We start from the raw sequence: 16,440 nt of genomic DNA, 5'->3' as shown, positions 1-16,440 counted from the left end.
CACTGCTCAAAAGTAGACATAGCATTCCACTTGAGACTTTACCCATACTGGAAAAGAAGGGCTACTTCCCAAAAGGGAAGGACTACTTGTTATTAAAAAAAAAAAAGGGACACTTTTTTCAGAAATTTCATCAACTGACTTTTAGAAAATTAGTCTAAAATGTCTCCCTAGCTTGCTTACAACGCTCTTACTTGAGTCTCAAAATTGTTAGTCAAAATGCATGTTGTTTTCAGCTTCTCTGATACACACAGGAGCTCTAACACTGCAGAATTCTGATTTGTCATCAAGGGGATAAAAACTTCCAATTAAAAAGTTGAACTAGTTTTCCTGTTGTCTTGTTGGTGCACACACATACACACACACACACTTTCTTTTGTTCCAAAATTCCTTCGGAGACACACATTGAAAGTCTTCTATCCCTCCACATTTTAAAGATGGGAAAATTGATGTTCAGCAATGCAATATGCAAAGTGATAGAAAAGTCACCTCAGTTTATGTCACTAGCATGTCTACTCACAAGTACTTTGGGCCCTAACAGCCTGCAACTCAAACCCAATGTAAATCCAGTTTCAATTATTTCAGAAGTTATGAATTGGATTGCATTAATAAATCTGATCTTACAATAGCACACAGTCTGATGGTAAGGGGCAAAGCAATAATAATCCAATCCCTACCGTTCTCGGTTAAATTTGAGTGAATGAAGTATAGCAGGTCTCTTCTGACGTAAGTTCCACAGGTGTAAGGTATCATCAGCCAAGGCACTCACAAGAGCTCCCTACAAGAAAGAAAAAGTTTTAGTCAATTTATTTTCATAACCCTAGTAACAGTATATCATCATCATAGTGGAAATATATTACATATTTGCTACCAAGATGAAAAAATATTTATAAGCATGCGCATCAACACCATAGCACAGATAAGTTCTAAGTAGTAGTAATGAGATAACTGATATGATCACATGTCATTCAGCTCACTCACATTTGGTTCAGTGCTATACTGAGCGGTGATAGGGAAGGAGAAGCTTTTTCTGGTGTGCGCACATCAGTTCCCTCATGCCCACCTCTGTAGACAAATTAAGCAATCAACTCAACCGCTAATATCTATGTGCTGACAAAGCTAGGGAGGTTTGACTTCACCACTCCTCACCTAGAAGTCCCTCTACAAATCTGGCCCCAGCTAGCTCAAAAACATCACTGCTGTCAGATCTCAGCTGCTACACCCCTAGAAAAAACATACCTGAAATTACTGAGGCATCAGATTAGGGATCATCGCTCAGTTTATGCCTAAAACAGTAACTCTATCAAAATAAAATTAACTCCCTACTGAAAGTGTTAGTACTATTGAAACATACTTCACTACTTCAAGAGATAACTTGCAATGTTCAATGACATGAATAAATATTCCCAGGAAAAAAGTTCTTGCTTATAGCAAAAAGAGTACTCTAGAAACAAAGATATTTTCAGCAGCTAGTCAAGCATTTTCCAAAATTAAAAAAGTTAATTTATAGTTGTTATTAATGTTTGCCATTCATGCTAAGAGTCACTTGTGTTAGCTGATTTTGATGCCTGCTAATGAGAAATCGAAGAAAATACACTCTGTATCTTCTCTGAATTATGGAATGTGTACATCATTTTACTAACCTCATTAATCAGGAACTGAAGCTGGATTACTGCAGCTCCACTGTCATGTTGGCAGTAGCATTCAACTCCTGGCCGACCAAAGCTGGAATTTGGTACCATTAAGGAATAATTGTTGTATGTAACATAGGAAAAAACTAAACACCATAACCAACATTGTCACTATCACTAATACCACATTCAAACAGGTTAACATCCTGCTTCTAGCTAGATCAACTCAACATATTTAACCACGTAGATCTGAGTGATCACCAGAAAAATCATTTATAAACAACACAAAATAACACAAAGAAGTTAAAAGGCCCATCTTATTTATCCCCACAGAATACAAAAATTATGTATAACGGCTTAACTTCTAGTTAAGGGATTCCTCATCAATGAGAACATAATGGAGAATGATGAAGCTGTTATTTTAGTAGTGTTAAATATCAGGACTAGTATAAAAGGAAGTTAATCTAAATAAGCACCATAAATGATCACATTTTTCAAGTGCTAAAGGAGCTTTCTCTCCTTTTTAAACACTACTTACAAATGAAAGAAGAGCTGAATAATGCAAGGCATGTTAAAAAAAATCTGCTGTGACACAGGTAAAAAGAACAGTAGCCAAGATATGGAGGAGTCAATAGAAAATTACATATAATGTAAATTTCCAGGATCTTTGTATCAAGACTTCCTGGATTCATGCCAACTATGAGATAACAAAAGCTTGTTCATTTTCCCTCTCACACATATATCAGTCCTATACTTCCATAATGAATGTCAAATAGAAGCAGCAGCAGCAGCACAGATTCTTTCATTTCTCCATACTTGATTCATTTATTAGTTGCAAAGATTCTGTATTTCAAATGTTATTCCCTTTCTTCTGATATGAAATTGAGGAAATTCTCCAACCTCTAGGAGACAGAACAGAAATAACACAAGTCCAGATGAATTATGCAAAGTGGTCAATATTTCATTATTACAGTATGCCCAGGGCTTCTAGAGTATAATTTGTCAAAGAGCTGAACATCTCTTGTTTTAAACAGGCACCTTAGTTTCTGGAACAAAGGAAATCATTCCAAAGATGTATGCAAGACAGGGAATATAATGTAAAATTTGTTCTCCCAGTATACACTAGAAATTAATAAAACAGTACAATTCTCACCCATTCTGCAAGTTTTCCATTTACTGAGAAATTGTTGATCAAAACCAAAGTGGATACAAACAGTCTTAAAAAAAAATGCATTCACACTAGAGACAGTTGAAAGGCTGAAGAAACTATCAGGTTCCATGCAAATCAAAACTCAAATACATCTCCTGCTCCACCTCTAAGCTGGCAATATAAAACGTAAGTAGAACTACAGTGGGAACAAGTCTGCTTCACCACACTGCAATATTTTAACTTTTAAACTTCAATCACATCCTTCTCCTAGACTAATGAATCTGCATAACACCCAGCTAAGTGATGAGAGATATACTAAACAGATGTTGAATAATCCAGAAAACTTATCACCAGCTTTCTTCCCCGCACAGAATTAGTAATTTAATTTTGTTCTGGCATGGAAGGGCTTAAAGAGCCATCTTGCATCACCTGTTTTTTCCCTTGTATTTTAAATTCTTATCAACATGTTTCCTGTACAAAGAAGTCACCTGTATTCCACTGACAGTTTATAGCTCTTAAAAAAACAGAGCTTAAAACTTGGGGGGATAGGGGGTTGTCCCCATAAATGATACTTTCCTACACAAACTCAGAGTACTTCTAATGTAAAATCATTGCTTTTGCATTAACTATGGATTGACTAAATAAATTGCCAGATTGGAAAAAATATCCCCACAAGGAATACCAGAAGTTTCAGGGCAGATTTGCTTCAGCCTTGCTCATGTTCCTGCATTCACTTGAATTAATAATTATTTCCAGAAATAGACAAAAAGCAATTTCTGAAAGCGAAATTCAGATGTTTACAGGAACTGAATTTTAAAACTTGTTAGTTATTTATTTGCACTGACACAGGTAGTTTTCTAACAAAAGAAGATTTCCCCAGCCCCTCCCCTGAACATCAGCTTCCAACATAATTAAATGTAACCCTTGTTCATTCACCCACCCAGAGTTTATTTGGAATTGAGGCTTTACAGTTACCTTGCCTCAAAACAAGAGGAGTATGACTGAGAAAAAGTGAGAAGCCCATGGATTCCTCAAGTTACTCCAATCTTCAAATTCTATCCCTCAAATGTTTTCTTTAAGCACTTCTGATGCAAATATTTCTGGAAGTACTGTTATAACTAGTCAGTAAAAGTTTCAATATTATCACAGAATCATCATAGATTGGTTTGAGTTGGAAGGGATCTTAAAGATCATCTAGTTCCAACCCACCTGCCATGGGCAGGGACACCTTCCACTAGATCAGGTTGCTCAAAGCCCCATCCAGCCTGGCCTTGAACACTTCCAGGGATGGGGCACCCACAACTTCTCTGGGCAACCTGTTCCAGTGCCTCACCACCCTCACAGTGAAGAACTTCTTCCTAATATCTCATCTAAATCTACCTTCTTTCAGTTTAAAGCCATTACCCCTTGCCCTATCACTACATGCCCTTGTAAAAGGTCTCTGGCTTTCTTGTAGGTCCCCTTTAGGTACTGGAAGGCTGCTATAAGGTGTCCCCGGAGCCTTCTCTTCTCCAGGCTGAACAACCCCAACTCTCTCAGCCTGTCTTCACAGGAGAGGTGCTCCAGCCCCCTGGTCATCTTTGTGGCCCTCCTCTGGACTCACTCCAACAGGTCCGTGTCCTTCTTATGTTGGGGGCCCCAGAGCTGAATGCAGTACTCCAGGTAGGGTCTCACAAGAGCGAAGTAGAGGGGGAGAATCACCTCCCTCGACCTGCTGGTCACGCTTCCTTTGATGAGGCCCAGGATACAGTTGGCTTTCTGGGCTGCAAATGCACATTGCTGGGTCATGTTGAGCTTCTCGACAACCAGCACCCCCAAGTCCTCCTCTGCAGGGCTGCTCTCAATCCACTCATCGCCCAGCCTGTATTTGTGCTTGGGATTGCCCCGACCCATGTGCAGGACCTTGCACTTGGCCTTGTTGAACTTCATGAGGTTCTCATGGGCCCACCCGTCAAGCCTGTCAGGGTCCCTCTGGATGGCATCCCTTCCCTCCAGGGTGTCAACCACATTACACTTGAACGTTTCTTTAAACAAAAAATCCTTTTGCATTTTCCAGGACACCTGAACCAGTTCTCTCTCCAGAAATCAATAAATATGCAGCACTGGGAGTAAGTAAACACAAGATTTAAACAGTCAGACCAAGTTTCTTCTTTTTGACAATTAGTGGAAGCCTCATATGCAGATCTGAAAATAGAGTTTGACCTCTTTTTATAGTGCTTACAGTTATCAAAAAAATAAAAATAGCCCTTGCAGCTAGTCCCATTTAGTTCCTTTACCCAAGGATTATGTCATCTTCACTTTTTCACCTAGTAGCTAAAATTATTCTTCTCATCTCAAATTAATATCATCCTCCCAAACAGCATTAATCTTCTTTTCTAAAGCAATGCAAAGCCTCCCAGTTTTGCAGGGTATGCCGAGTTGAAAAAGCACGTCACTTAAATACTGACTGTAGAAGGATAATAATACATGCCTGTTTCAGTACATGTTAAGCATTTCTCAACCACACAAAACAGGCAGCATCCCAGGGAATGGAGTTTGTCCAAATCCTCTATAATTGCGTACGTGTGCTTAGTACAGTGAGCTCTCTTGCCTTAAAGCAGTGATCATCTACCACATAGTAGTCCCCAAAACAGGCAAAAATTATAATGAATAATGACAAGATGGGCAAAGCATTTTAATTTTGTAGACAGGAAAAAACTCTCTGCCAAAGACTAGGGTAGCTCTAGAGGAAATAGTCTGCTCTGAGCAGTCTTCTAATCAAGGACCCATCCTTCCTCCTTCAATTCCAAGCATTTCTTTCGACTATTCCTGCTTCATCCCCTACTCCAAATAATAACAAATTGGATAAATTAGCAGCTTCTCAGCTGTACCTTTGAATATTGCTTCTGTGTTCCCCACTGCCATTAGGAAATTAACCCTGGAAGTATTTCATTGTCTTCACTGCATGTTCTTTGAAAAAGCAAGTAAGAGACAAAAGGTGTAGCTGAGAGAAGGAAGAGATAACGTACTCGTGTCCTAACCTCAGTGTTCATTTTCATAACTGCTAGAAGTGCAGGTCGTACATAGGAAAAGCGCAGTATCACGCTAATTTAATATTACATAATGACACTGATTTTACTTTGATTTGTCAGAAACGGCAACAGTTCCAAAGATATTTTTTTCCAAACAAGCTTCAGACCTAAGCTTACGCTTTTTTTTTTTTTCCCAGGCAAAATTAAAGCATTTCAATTAGCAATATGTGAGTTCTCCCTGCAAAATATTCTTTTTAAAAATTACTATTATTCATAGCTTATCTACATAAGAGCAACTCAGTGCACAGCTGCCATTAGAAGTCACATTTTGAAAGAACAAACTAATTCCAGAATATTTATGAAAGCCTCAGAAAAGCAGTCCTTTTTTTAATTCTTTAATTTAAGTTACTCTAAGTAGACCTAGGGAATATTGGGTTGTTCTTCACCTGTGGTTGACCCATCTGACATAGGAGACAGTTGCAAAAACTGTAGCTATCAATTCAATCCCTAGCATAAGTCAGTTATGTAGACAGACACACTTATAATATAAATTACCTTCCAAACTATCACCACAGATATTTGCATCTTCTTGTCATTACACTGCTATAAAAAGTTTTGGTAGTACAGCACAAGATATAGACGATGTTCCTATATCAGATTTGCCACTGTTACGATAGCTCGAGATTTTTAAGACAAATGTGAAACTGTAGCAGCTTTTAAAATTCATTCCTAGATACTCCTCAAAGCTGTAGCTGTAACACCTCACAGTATTTAAACATTTGACAATTTTGATGTAAAATTGATTTCTGACTAGAGGAAAACACATACCACTGATCTGAATTACATACAAAACACTAAGGACAGTAGATTACTCCCAGTATTCTTATGTATACCAGCCTGTAGCATATGGCTCTCCAGGACTGCATATTATACCTGCATGTTTTACTATAGTCATTGCTATGTAGCAGTTTTCCACTTTACTTAATCAGACCCTGCATTATTTTTATAGGCAGCAGAGCTACCACTTTTGTATGTGCTTTGACTGTGGTCCCCAAGAATTATCGTAACATAGAAAAAACACACAATGATGGTGAGATTTCCAAATAGCATTTTAAGTATATAAAGATTAAAAGTCTGTCTGGTATTACTCACCATTGCCAAGTCTGGTTGCAATCCAACAACAGGTAAAAAACAGAGACTTAATTTACATCAAGCTAGAGAGTACCATAAAGTCCTGGTGATGTATCTAAGGAGGACTAAAGCAGTACAAGAGCAGCTTCACGCAACTTTCCTAACTGTTTGTCAATCTTACTTGCACCTAGACCTAATCAGTACTATTACTTGCACATATAAAAGCATGATCTCTCACAGAAACAATCTCATAAAGAACAATCTATCAAGACACACAGCTATTTAGCAAGAGAGAGTTATTCAAAAAGTCAGAAAGTACTACAGTTAACACTCTACAAAACTTTGACCTTTCACATCCGTGTATTACCAAACAAGATAAAATAAAAATCCACAAAATACTTTTGGGAGAGTTTTAGACTTCATATCAATCCTGACATGGTATATCCCATCACCGTTTTTCAACAACTTTAGGTTTATAGAGTTTCCTTCTAAAGCTTTAGGCCTGCATAGCATCTTGCTGCGTTTATATCACTCAGCTAAGTGGGTCTTTATTCCTCCCCATGTGGCAGTATTTAAGTCTGCAGAAGTATACAATAATATTTGTTAACATTTCAGATCCACTTTTCTATATGTAAATAACAGCACCAAGTAAAAACAAACTAGGGCTTTAAAACTGAGATTAAAGTTCATCAGGTGGAAATACTATCAAATTACTGGTAACAATTTACCATGGGAATTCCAGCCAGGCCATTGTGATGCATTCTCCTTCTGCCAGCTAAGGAGAGTAAGAAGGCAAGAAAACTGACAGTAAGGAAACAGGATAAGGAAAAGGACGACACCAGACAGTCAGAAGACACTGGCTGCAACTTCCGTGCACACACAGCACTTGCAAATTAGCCAATATCTACAGTTTGACCTCATTACTTGGACAGAAAAAAGTCAACATTACATATTATACATATTACACTTGGAAACCAAAACAAGTGTCCCTAGAAAGTAAAGAACTATAACTTCCAGGCAATAAAAATAAAATAAAAAAAAATAATCTACATTCAGCTTCATTGTTAGTCATAAGGATGAAAATAATGCAAGGCACCTCAGAGATGAAGAGGCTAGGATCTCAGTGCTGGAAGGTTACGAAAAAGTTTTTCCCAAAGGTCTTCCCTTCTCTTTGAGAAGGAAGGGGGGAAGACAGGAAGATAAACTGGAAGAGATCATTTACATGCCAAAATATTGGAAAATGCATTATTTTTCTCATTTTCTAGGAATCTTAACATTATACAAAGTTCCCAAATATTTTTGAGAGCGCAATGGTATTGACTGTTCAGTGTTTTGTTTTTGTTTTTTTTTTAAATAATAATGAAGGCTGAGAAGCTGCATTCAGATAGTTTGTGTTTGTCCAAAAAAGTATTTGAGATGCATTATCATGAAATTATTTAATACCATTTGAGTTCAGCAGTTTTTACATCTCCTGACACTCATAAGAGTTCATGCTTTCCTAGGGAGTGGGGGGAGCATATCATTTGTCCTTCTTCTGTTGGGGGGAATGGGGCAACAACAGGTATGGTATTTAAACAGTTGATGTTAGATATCATTACAAATATCATATTAGCTTAACAGGTTACAGCAAACTACTACTGCTGTTTGCTACTGCAGCTTTAGAAATTCCAGTGAAGTGGTGACTACACAACTGCCTGGAAGCTGAATTTCTCAACTTCCAAACCAGCTACCAATAACATCAGTTCCTGCACAAACACAGATCAACTGCCCTAAGTATTCACTTTGTTTATAAAACAATGCTCAGCTCCTTTAAACATCAGAAGCCAACTGATTCAACGTTAACTTAAAAAAAAAATCTTAGACCAATAGGCTGAAAAAAGGAGCTCTGTTTTGAAAAATACCAAAGTACATTGAACTCAGTTAAAGTTCATTAACTAGTTTCTGTATACAGGAAGTTGCAGCAATTTTAAAGCACAAAATCTTTTTTTTTGCTTAAATTAGTATGAGTTATATATTTTAAAATTAAACAATTATTGAACTAGTTTGCATAGATACTGATAGGGAATTGATAGTGAGCAGTTATTTATATCCGATCCATTTTCTAACAATGATAATAGCTAGGAGTCAAAGTACATCTTAAACTTCAAAGTTGCTTACATAAATATGCACAAATACAGTATTTCCCAAACAGCTATGAAAAGTGCCAGCAAATTATCTGTAAAGGCTGTATTTGGTAGAATTTTCTCATAGCTGCCAGTGAGAGGCAATCATTTGTTAGAACAAGATGTAATTAAGTAGTACAAATGCAAACAGGATTAAAAATCTGTGATTTAAAAATCAAACAAGAAACAAAATTGTTTTTAATGATAAGTTTCTATATGCACAATTCACAGATAGCAAAGCATGCTGTTAAATGAAGAGGTAAAACGTCAATTTAGACTAAACAGTATTTTCAAAAAACTAACAAGGCTACAGGCTTTCCTTGATTTTACTCACTTTGTTTTCTGATCCAGGTTCCACTACTTTAGTCTAAAAGCTGTATTTCAGCACTAACAATGCAAAAAAGGTGACTAAGCTGGTACTTTTTTGGGTGGGATGGAAGGGAAGAAGAATGGTTGAACAGAAGGGGAAAGAGTAGGAAATTGCTACAAATACATCTGCATAATGGCTCCTCTGACTACACAAGATGCAGTGAAATGGGTGGTAACTGCTAACTCACTGAAGTTCTTCCAAAGACTATATACAGAGGAGTAAACCCAGGAAATAATTACATATTTTGAAAGATCTTCATCAAAATTCAGAGGCAAAAATCTTTGTATTCTGTTGCATGCTTCCAAGTCCTGCTCATCTGTCACCCATTTAAACCAGTCTAATTTTAATGTCAAATTTTAACATGTTATTACAGATATCCTACCTCATCCATCCTTTTGGTAGCACATACTATATCACAGTATTAATAATTAACCAGGCTTTTCCTCTTATGTCCATAGCTTCTTGGCCAAGACTAAAGGCAGGGCAATTCTATGCTCCTAGAACTGAGGAATACTTGGAGTAAGAATGATGTCTCTTCCCAGTGTCCAAATATTTTGTACAGACATTGCCAACAGCAGCATTAACAAATGTAATGTTCTCAACTAGATGTTAAGTAAATTTATATATCTATTTAGTTTAACTTATGAAAGCATAAAGAACCATAGATATTATCTAATAAGAAGGACAATTTAACATTTTCAAAGAACATAGCCAATCCTTGCCCAATCAATTATTGTCCATCAACACTGATTTCTGACTGCAAAGCAATTCTTTGCTAGGTCCAGAAGTCTCTCTTCATTCACACAGCATGATCTAAAATACTTCCCTTAACACTTGCCTGCCAAACAAATCCTCTTCACTTATTTTCAAGTCACTGACTACTGGATATTCATGACAGAAGACACTAACTGTAATCACTAGTCATTCCATCTCAACTTTGTTCAAATACAAGCCCATTCTTCAATCGCCTCCCTACGAACTGAGTAGTTTGTAGTCTAGTCTGCTGAGTCCCTGTAGAATAAGACCACAGGTACTATTACAACTTACATAAGCTACACTTCCCCCCTCCGCCCCGATCCTCTGCTATCACTCAGTTAATATTTCTCTCCTTTTACAGAAATTGTTATTCTCACATCATCTTTCCTTTTGGCACAAATGCCTTATTTCTCAAATTAGCTACTAATCCCTTTTAACTCTTCTCTTATCCCAAATGGGGTTTTGCCCCATCCTTCACTTTTGCTATTCAATTTATCACTCTTCATATAATAACTTTTACTCACTTGCTTTGAGAAAGAAGGCATAAAAAGCAGGTGACTAAAGCAGACAGAACTAAAAACATTATCAACAGAGTGCTGGTAGATCTGGATGAGGAAGAGATCTTAAGACCACCTTAAATTAAAATTTAAGTTGGTCACATGTATGAATTTCTCCCCCAGATTTTGCTGTGGTCTATCTTTCAGTACTGATATTAGCTCCTCCCTTTGGACACAATCCTTCAACACTTAACTTGCAGATGAGGCTTAAATACACTCTTCTGCTTCCCACACCATTTTGCCTTGTGCCAACAATGGAAATAACTCCCTCTTCCACACATCCTTTTGGAGAAAGTTTAGTTCATCAGTAGGAGTTTTATCAATACAGTGATGCAGGTATAGCATGGTTTTTTGCTTATGCAGCCTTTTGAAGTATTTATCAGCAAAGTCACTTGCTGAAGTGCTAAGAGGGCCACAGATTAGAAGTACCAACACTTCCATTATATAGATAAAAAGTAGTAGAAACTTAGACCCCCAAATCAAGGTGGTAGATATAAGTTTACCCCTGTCTATACCAACTTGACATGACTATCTGTCCCCAGACTCATAATAGTAATGGTCACAAGCTGGAAGATCTTCCAGATACCCAAAGTTATGTTCACAAGCAGTACTGCTGCTATTGCTTTTTAACTATTTCAGCTAGCAGTGTCTAAATCCTAATTCAAACATAATGCAATAAGTGGGTCTCAGGAGAGAGTTTCCCTTAAGTCTGCTCAAAGGCATAAGCAGAGAGACATTTTAAATCTTCTCCATTAAAAATGACACTTAAGATTTGTAAAATTACCCTCAAACATATGAGCCACCACTAACTATCCTCTCATTGCTACTCTAAGTATTTTGCAATATAGTCTAAGAACAGTGTTTTCAATTTTATTTTAAGCCTCCTCAGGTTCCACTATAGCATAACTTTTAGTTTTGCAAATCACCAAAGGAACTGAGAAACTTACTATTTCACTACTATCAAACTAGTAGCGACAATTTTATAGGTTTGCTCAAAATTACCACCACAAATGAAAAACTAAGGTACAATTCAAGCAATTCAGTAGATGGCACTCTTCTACCAAAATCAAACGAGGAAACTATGTCCTCACATGAACAAGGGGTACCTTGGAGCTGGAATTCTTATGATGCAAAACCAGTTCCTACTCATTAGAGTGTTTCTTAAATCTTCTGTGCTTTTCATAGAACTTGGAAAAACAGTTCGTTACATGCCAAAATATTAATAGGGATTACTATGTTTTGTTGAAATACCTGTAATTCTACTTAGCTATTTTGTCCAGACATTTGTGCTATTACACATAGCTCCATTTCACACCACAAAAATAGCTGCATCTCAGTGTTGTACGAAGTGGTATTTTTGTGGCTTGTGTTTACCAGAAATCCAACTTGAGATGGACTATTACAAGGCTGATATTGTCCCTAGAAGTTGCTTATGCAACCTTAATTCATATCTCCTCAAATGTATTATGGTCATTTATTTTTAAAAGTTTATGCACTAACATCACTAGTAAACGTTTTGCATTTTTCGCTTAAAATTTTTTTTTTATAGTGTCAAAAAGAGATAAATGGTCATTAGAAAAACCTAAATTAAGTTGCCAGATAAAAATACTGGCATTAAAACATGCAGTTCTTCAATATTATTAAAGTGTGAAGCATAGCATTAAAAATAACACCACCCATTCCATCTTAACTGTTCTTTTTAAAGTTGTTGCAGATGCCACCTTAGATCTTGTAGTTTTCTCTTCCTCAGTGTACTTGAGGACTTCAGATGGGTCCTTTCTTCGGCCCCAAGAAATGCACCACTCGACAGTGCTAAAGAGTTCCCACGAGAGTACAAACACAGAGCTACTGTTTTGTACAGGCTGTGGATGTCAAACAAATAGCTTTTATTAGCACTGGGAAGGGGATAATTCAGACAGTGTTATGAGATTTCCAAGTATCCACAGCCCAGTTTAAGACTGTAAAAGGATGGAAAACAGATCAACAGAAAAGCACAGTCCAAGGTAGTTCTCCTATGCATCTTTCCTGCAGTTTTTCTAGGAGGCACTTGAACTACTAGATGGAGGGAAGGTATCACTTTGCAAATCTAGCTTCAGTGAGATTTTTTTTTTTGATACTTTAGAGAATCTGCTCATCTTTTAGCCTTGTGTACTTCCAGTTCCTGTCAGATTCCAAGTAACGTCTGATAGTTCAGGCAGTGCTCATCTGCCCTGCTATTATAAGAATGTTTGTTTTACTAGCAGATGACAAACAAGTAATTTTTGAGGCTGAAGAGCTATTTTGATCAACTTCGACAGAAGGGAAGAAGTCTTGCTTCTTTTGTTTTTACTTTTCTGTAAGTTTTATGAAAATAGGAAGCTGAGGGGAGAAACCCAGATTAGGCCCATATCCCATCAAAAGGAGAAGGGTGGCAGCATTACCTCAACATCCTAGAATAGAGGCTCTGTATAAAATGCTGCAATCACAGGAAACGTTTCAGAATTTACAACACGCAGGTAATTACACTACAAGAGAGCCATATGATAGCAAGTTTCACAGATAAAATGTCTGTTTTTCCTCTAGATAAAAGTATCCAAAATAATGAATATCCATATATTACAACTCACTTCCTATAACTGAAACTGTTCCAGTTCCAAGGGAAGGCGAAACCCCATTCTCTTCATAGGATGGCTTGAATGAAGTGTTATATATGGCAAATCACGGTTTCGAGCCCTTCAAAGATGCAGTGCTATACTGTTTATGCTGCTCAGCACTTCCAAGGTTCCTCCACAATCCTGTAGCTTAACTGAAATATCCAGCAATAATTCTGCAAGAATGAGATTGTCTTAAAAATACACACACTGAAATGTAATAGTTTGGCCTCTGATTTATTAGGAGCGAGGAAAGAATTGGAGGGGTAAAGAAAGCTGAGCATTTGTCTACACTTGCTGCATAGTCAAGGAAAGGCTGCAGAAACAGAGTAGAGGTTTTCCTTTCCTCACAGTGCTGCTCTCTCCTTCACTACTACTCTGCTCCCCAAATGCCAAGAGAAGATATTCACATTTCCACTGTTCCTCCCTCTTTTTTTAAATGGTAAAAAGGCAGCAAGGTAAACAGCAAGTCTGCACAAAGAGGTGCTTGAAGAGAAATACAGCGGAATTCCTCAGAAAATTACCTTCAAAATGACAGTTGTTAAAGTACAAAACTAAGGAAGTTTGGACTTTTTTTTTTTTTTTTTTTAAGCAATTCGGTTCCTACTGGAATCCTCAGCAACTTACTTACATGAGAACCACTCCAAGAGTGAAATGGCTGCTGCTTAGCTAAAAGATAAAAGCATTTAAAAACCTAGCAATCACACATCTTCCAAAAAAAGTAACCTCTATCATCATCTCTAGTCACAGTACTACCCCCGCAAATAAAATTAAAAAAAGACATTAAAAAAAAAAAAATCACTCGCTCACTGTTTGAGGTAGACTATCACCACAGTCCAGAGCTTTACTGAGGTTTTAATGTCAAAGCCTGAAGTTATAGATGTCAAATAGACAGGGTTTCCCACCTTCTCTAGGGAAATTTCCAGCTGTGGAAAACAGCGCTTCAGAAATGCCGTAACATGAAAATATTCAAGGGCTTAGACAAAAGAAAAGTATTGTCTTGAACAGGACTCTTCATCCAACCTCAAGATGGTTTCTAAGCGGCAAATCCAGATCATTAAAATTAACATGGCATTGTAGCCTAGTCAGTTCAGACCTGCTCTGAGTCAGGAGAACCTGCACTGATACAGTGTAATTCACTGCTTAAAGCATTTTGATTAAAACAAATGTTTTAATGTTTTGAGTATCAGATAGCTTTTTCTACTCAACAATAGAGAAAATGAAATTAATTAGTTTTGAAAGTTCACTTCTCTAACACTTTCCATCAAAAAATACATGAGGAAACCAGCAATGTAACTCTCAGCCAGCTACTGCAACTCGCTAGAAGTTGCAACATGTGGAAGTTTTACATATGCTTTGCATGGTGAGGAGTAAAAACACAGGAGGCTCAGATATAAGCTGGAGTAGTAAGCGTTTAAGTTGATATCTGACAGACTAAATCACCTGTGATGTTCCTCTTAAACATTTACTAGAAAGAAAAAAAAGAAATAACAAAAACATGGGGGGAAACTATTGTTTCCAAGATTTGGCTAGAAAAGTTTCAAGAGAATAAATACCATCTTTACAAGGTACCATTCAAAGTTTATTTCTACTTTCAAATGTTAGCATAGCAGAATGGCAGTCTTATACAGGAACAAATAATCCCGTTGTATATTTACAGTGGTCAGTAGCTCTGTGTGAATTATAAAAAACATTTCAAGCAAAGCATTAGACTTCCTGATGGTAAAGAATTCCATGGGAGCTAAATTGAAGTCACATATGTATTAAGAGAAAAAGCTAAGTGTATTTTCCCTTACAAAAACAGAATCTTTACTGGCCAACTGCATGCAGATTCACTTTAATTCTTTGAAGCATTACAAGTCTGTAAGTGTTTTGCTTGCAAAGTATCCCAACTTCTTTTGCAATAAAGGACTATAAAAAACCCCAACTGATATGCTAGCACTGCAACCTTAAGTCTGATTACTACTCATTTTTCCCCATGAATGCCCAGGTTCCCAACTTCAGCCTCCAGGAAAGGCTAAAAGAAGCAGGTTGTTTAATCAAGAATCACCTGCAAATCCCCACGCACATTCCGAGTCTGCTCAACTCTCTAAAACTGGCGAGTCTGCAGAGAACAGGTAGTCACCAAATTCACTGTGCGGTAACAAGGCTGGCTGCACAGTCAGGACAAAGAAACTTTTCAACAGAATCAAGCCTTATCCGTCCTCACAAGTCACACACATACACAAACTCAATCCTTTTGAAGCGGAGGAGAAAGAGGAAAGAGTTAAATCATTCACCCCAGACCACCTCCAGGATGGATACATTCTTGGAAACTATTCATGGACAAGAGCTACAATTAACTCTACCAGAAGCAGCACTGTACTAAAGCACACCCGAAAACTGTAAAATAGTATTTTTGAAGAATCATTTAGTGAGAAAAAGAAATCAGTTACATACGGACACTGAAAATTGCATGTTTAAGGTAAAGACAGACTAACTAGGTTTTGAAAGACAAGCAGAGATTATTTCTATTAACCAATAATTTCCAATAATTCAAAATAGCAACTATAAAAGGAACAATCTCTTCATATAATCTCCTCAAATACAAGTGAAAAAAGGAATATTAACTAGTGGCCTGTTGTACAAACCCAGGATGAAGTCTGTTTTACTAAAAACCACCACGAAAGACTGATACATGCATTCCAGTCAAACATCAACAAAAATAGTATGCTGAATCGCATTTATTAGTAGTCCTTTAAAAAAAAGGACAACCAGAGAAGTAACATACCAAATAATAGCTGTGACCACCACTGATCTACTAACATACTTTAGACTACTAAATATTTTTAAAAGTTCTTATTAGGAACTGACAATAATATATTTATAATGATTCAGTATCACTCATACAAAATGCACTTACACTGATCATCTTTAAAGATTTTCCATTAATACACTAAGACAACACTAACAACAAGTATCCTCAACTGAGTTTAATTTCATCGGAAGTGAACTCCCCCCAAATTAAGTGCATTTGTATAATTTACAATTATATGCTTTTAATGT

General features: G+C 37.0%; 1 protein-coding gene across 5 annotated transcripts in view; it reads right to left on the bottom strand.

Moving 5' to 3' along the window:
• The window catches only part of STXBP5 (syntaxin binding protein 5), a 116,978-nt gene that overhangs the window by 83,150 nt on the left and 17,388 nt on the right, over window positions 1-16,440 (bottom strand). For all 5 annotated transcript variants that reach the window (XM_050893450.1, XM_050893445.1, XM_050893446.1 and 2 more), the window contains exons 3-4: window positions 1,641-1,722; window positions 675-775 (exon numbers count right to left, since the gene is read on the bottom strand). In XM_050893450.1, coding sequence (XP_050749407.1) covers window positions 675-775; window positions 1,641-1,722 — 183 coding nt within the window. The remainder of the gene's footprint in view (window positions 1-674; window positions 776-1,640; window positions 1,723-16,440) is intronic.

Source organism: Gymnogyps californianus, chromosome 3, assembly GCF_018139145.2.
Source record: "Gymnogyps californianus isolate 813 chromosome 3, ASM1813914v2, whole genome shotgun sequence".
Taxonomy (NCBI): domain Eukaryota; kingdom Metazoa; phylum Chordata; class Aves; order Accipitriformes; family Cathartidae; genus Gymnogyps; species Gymnogyps californianus.
This window is presented reverse-complemented; position numbering and strand designations above follow the sequence as displayed.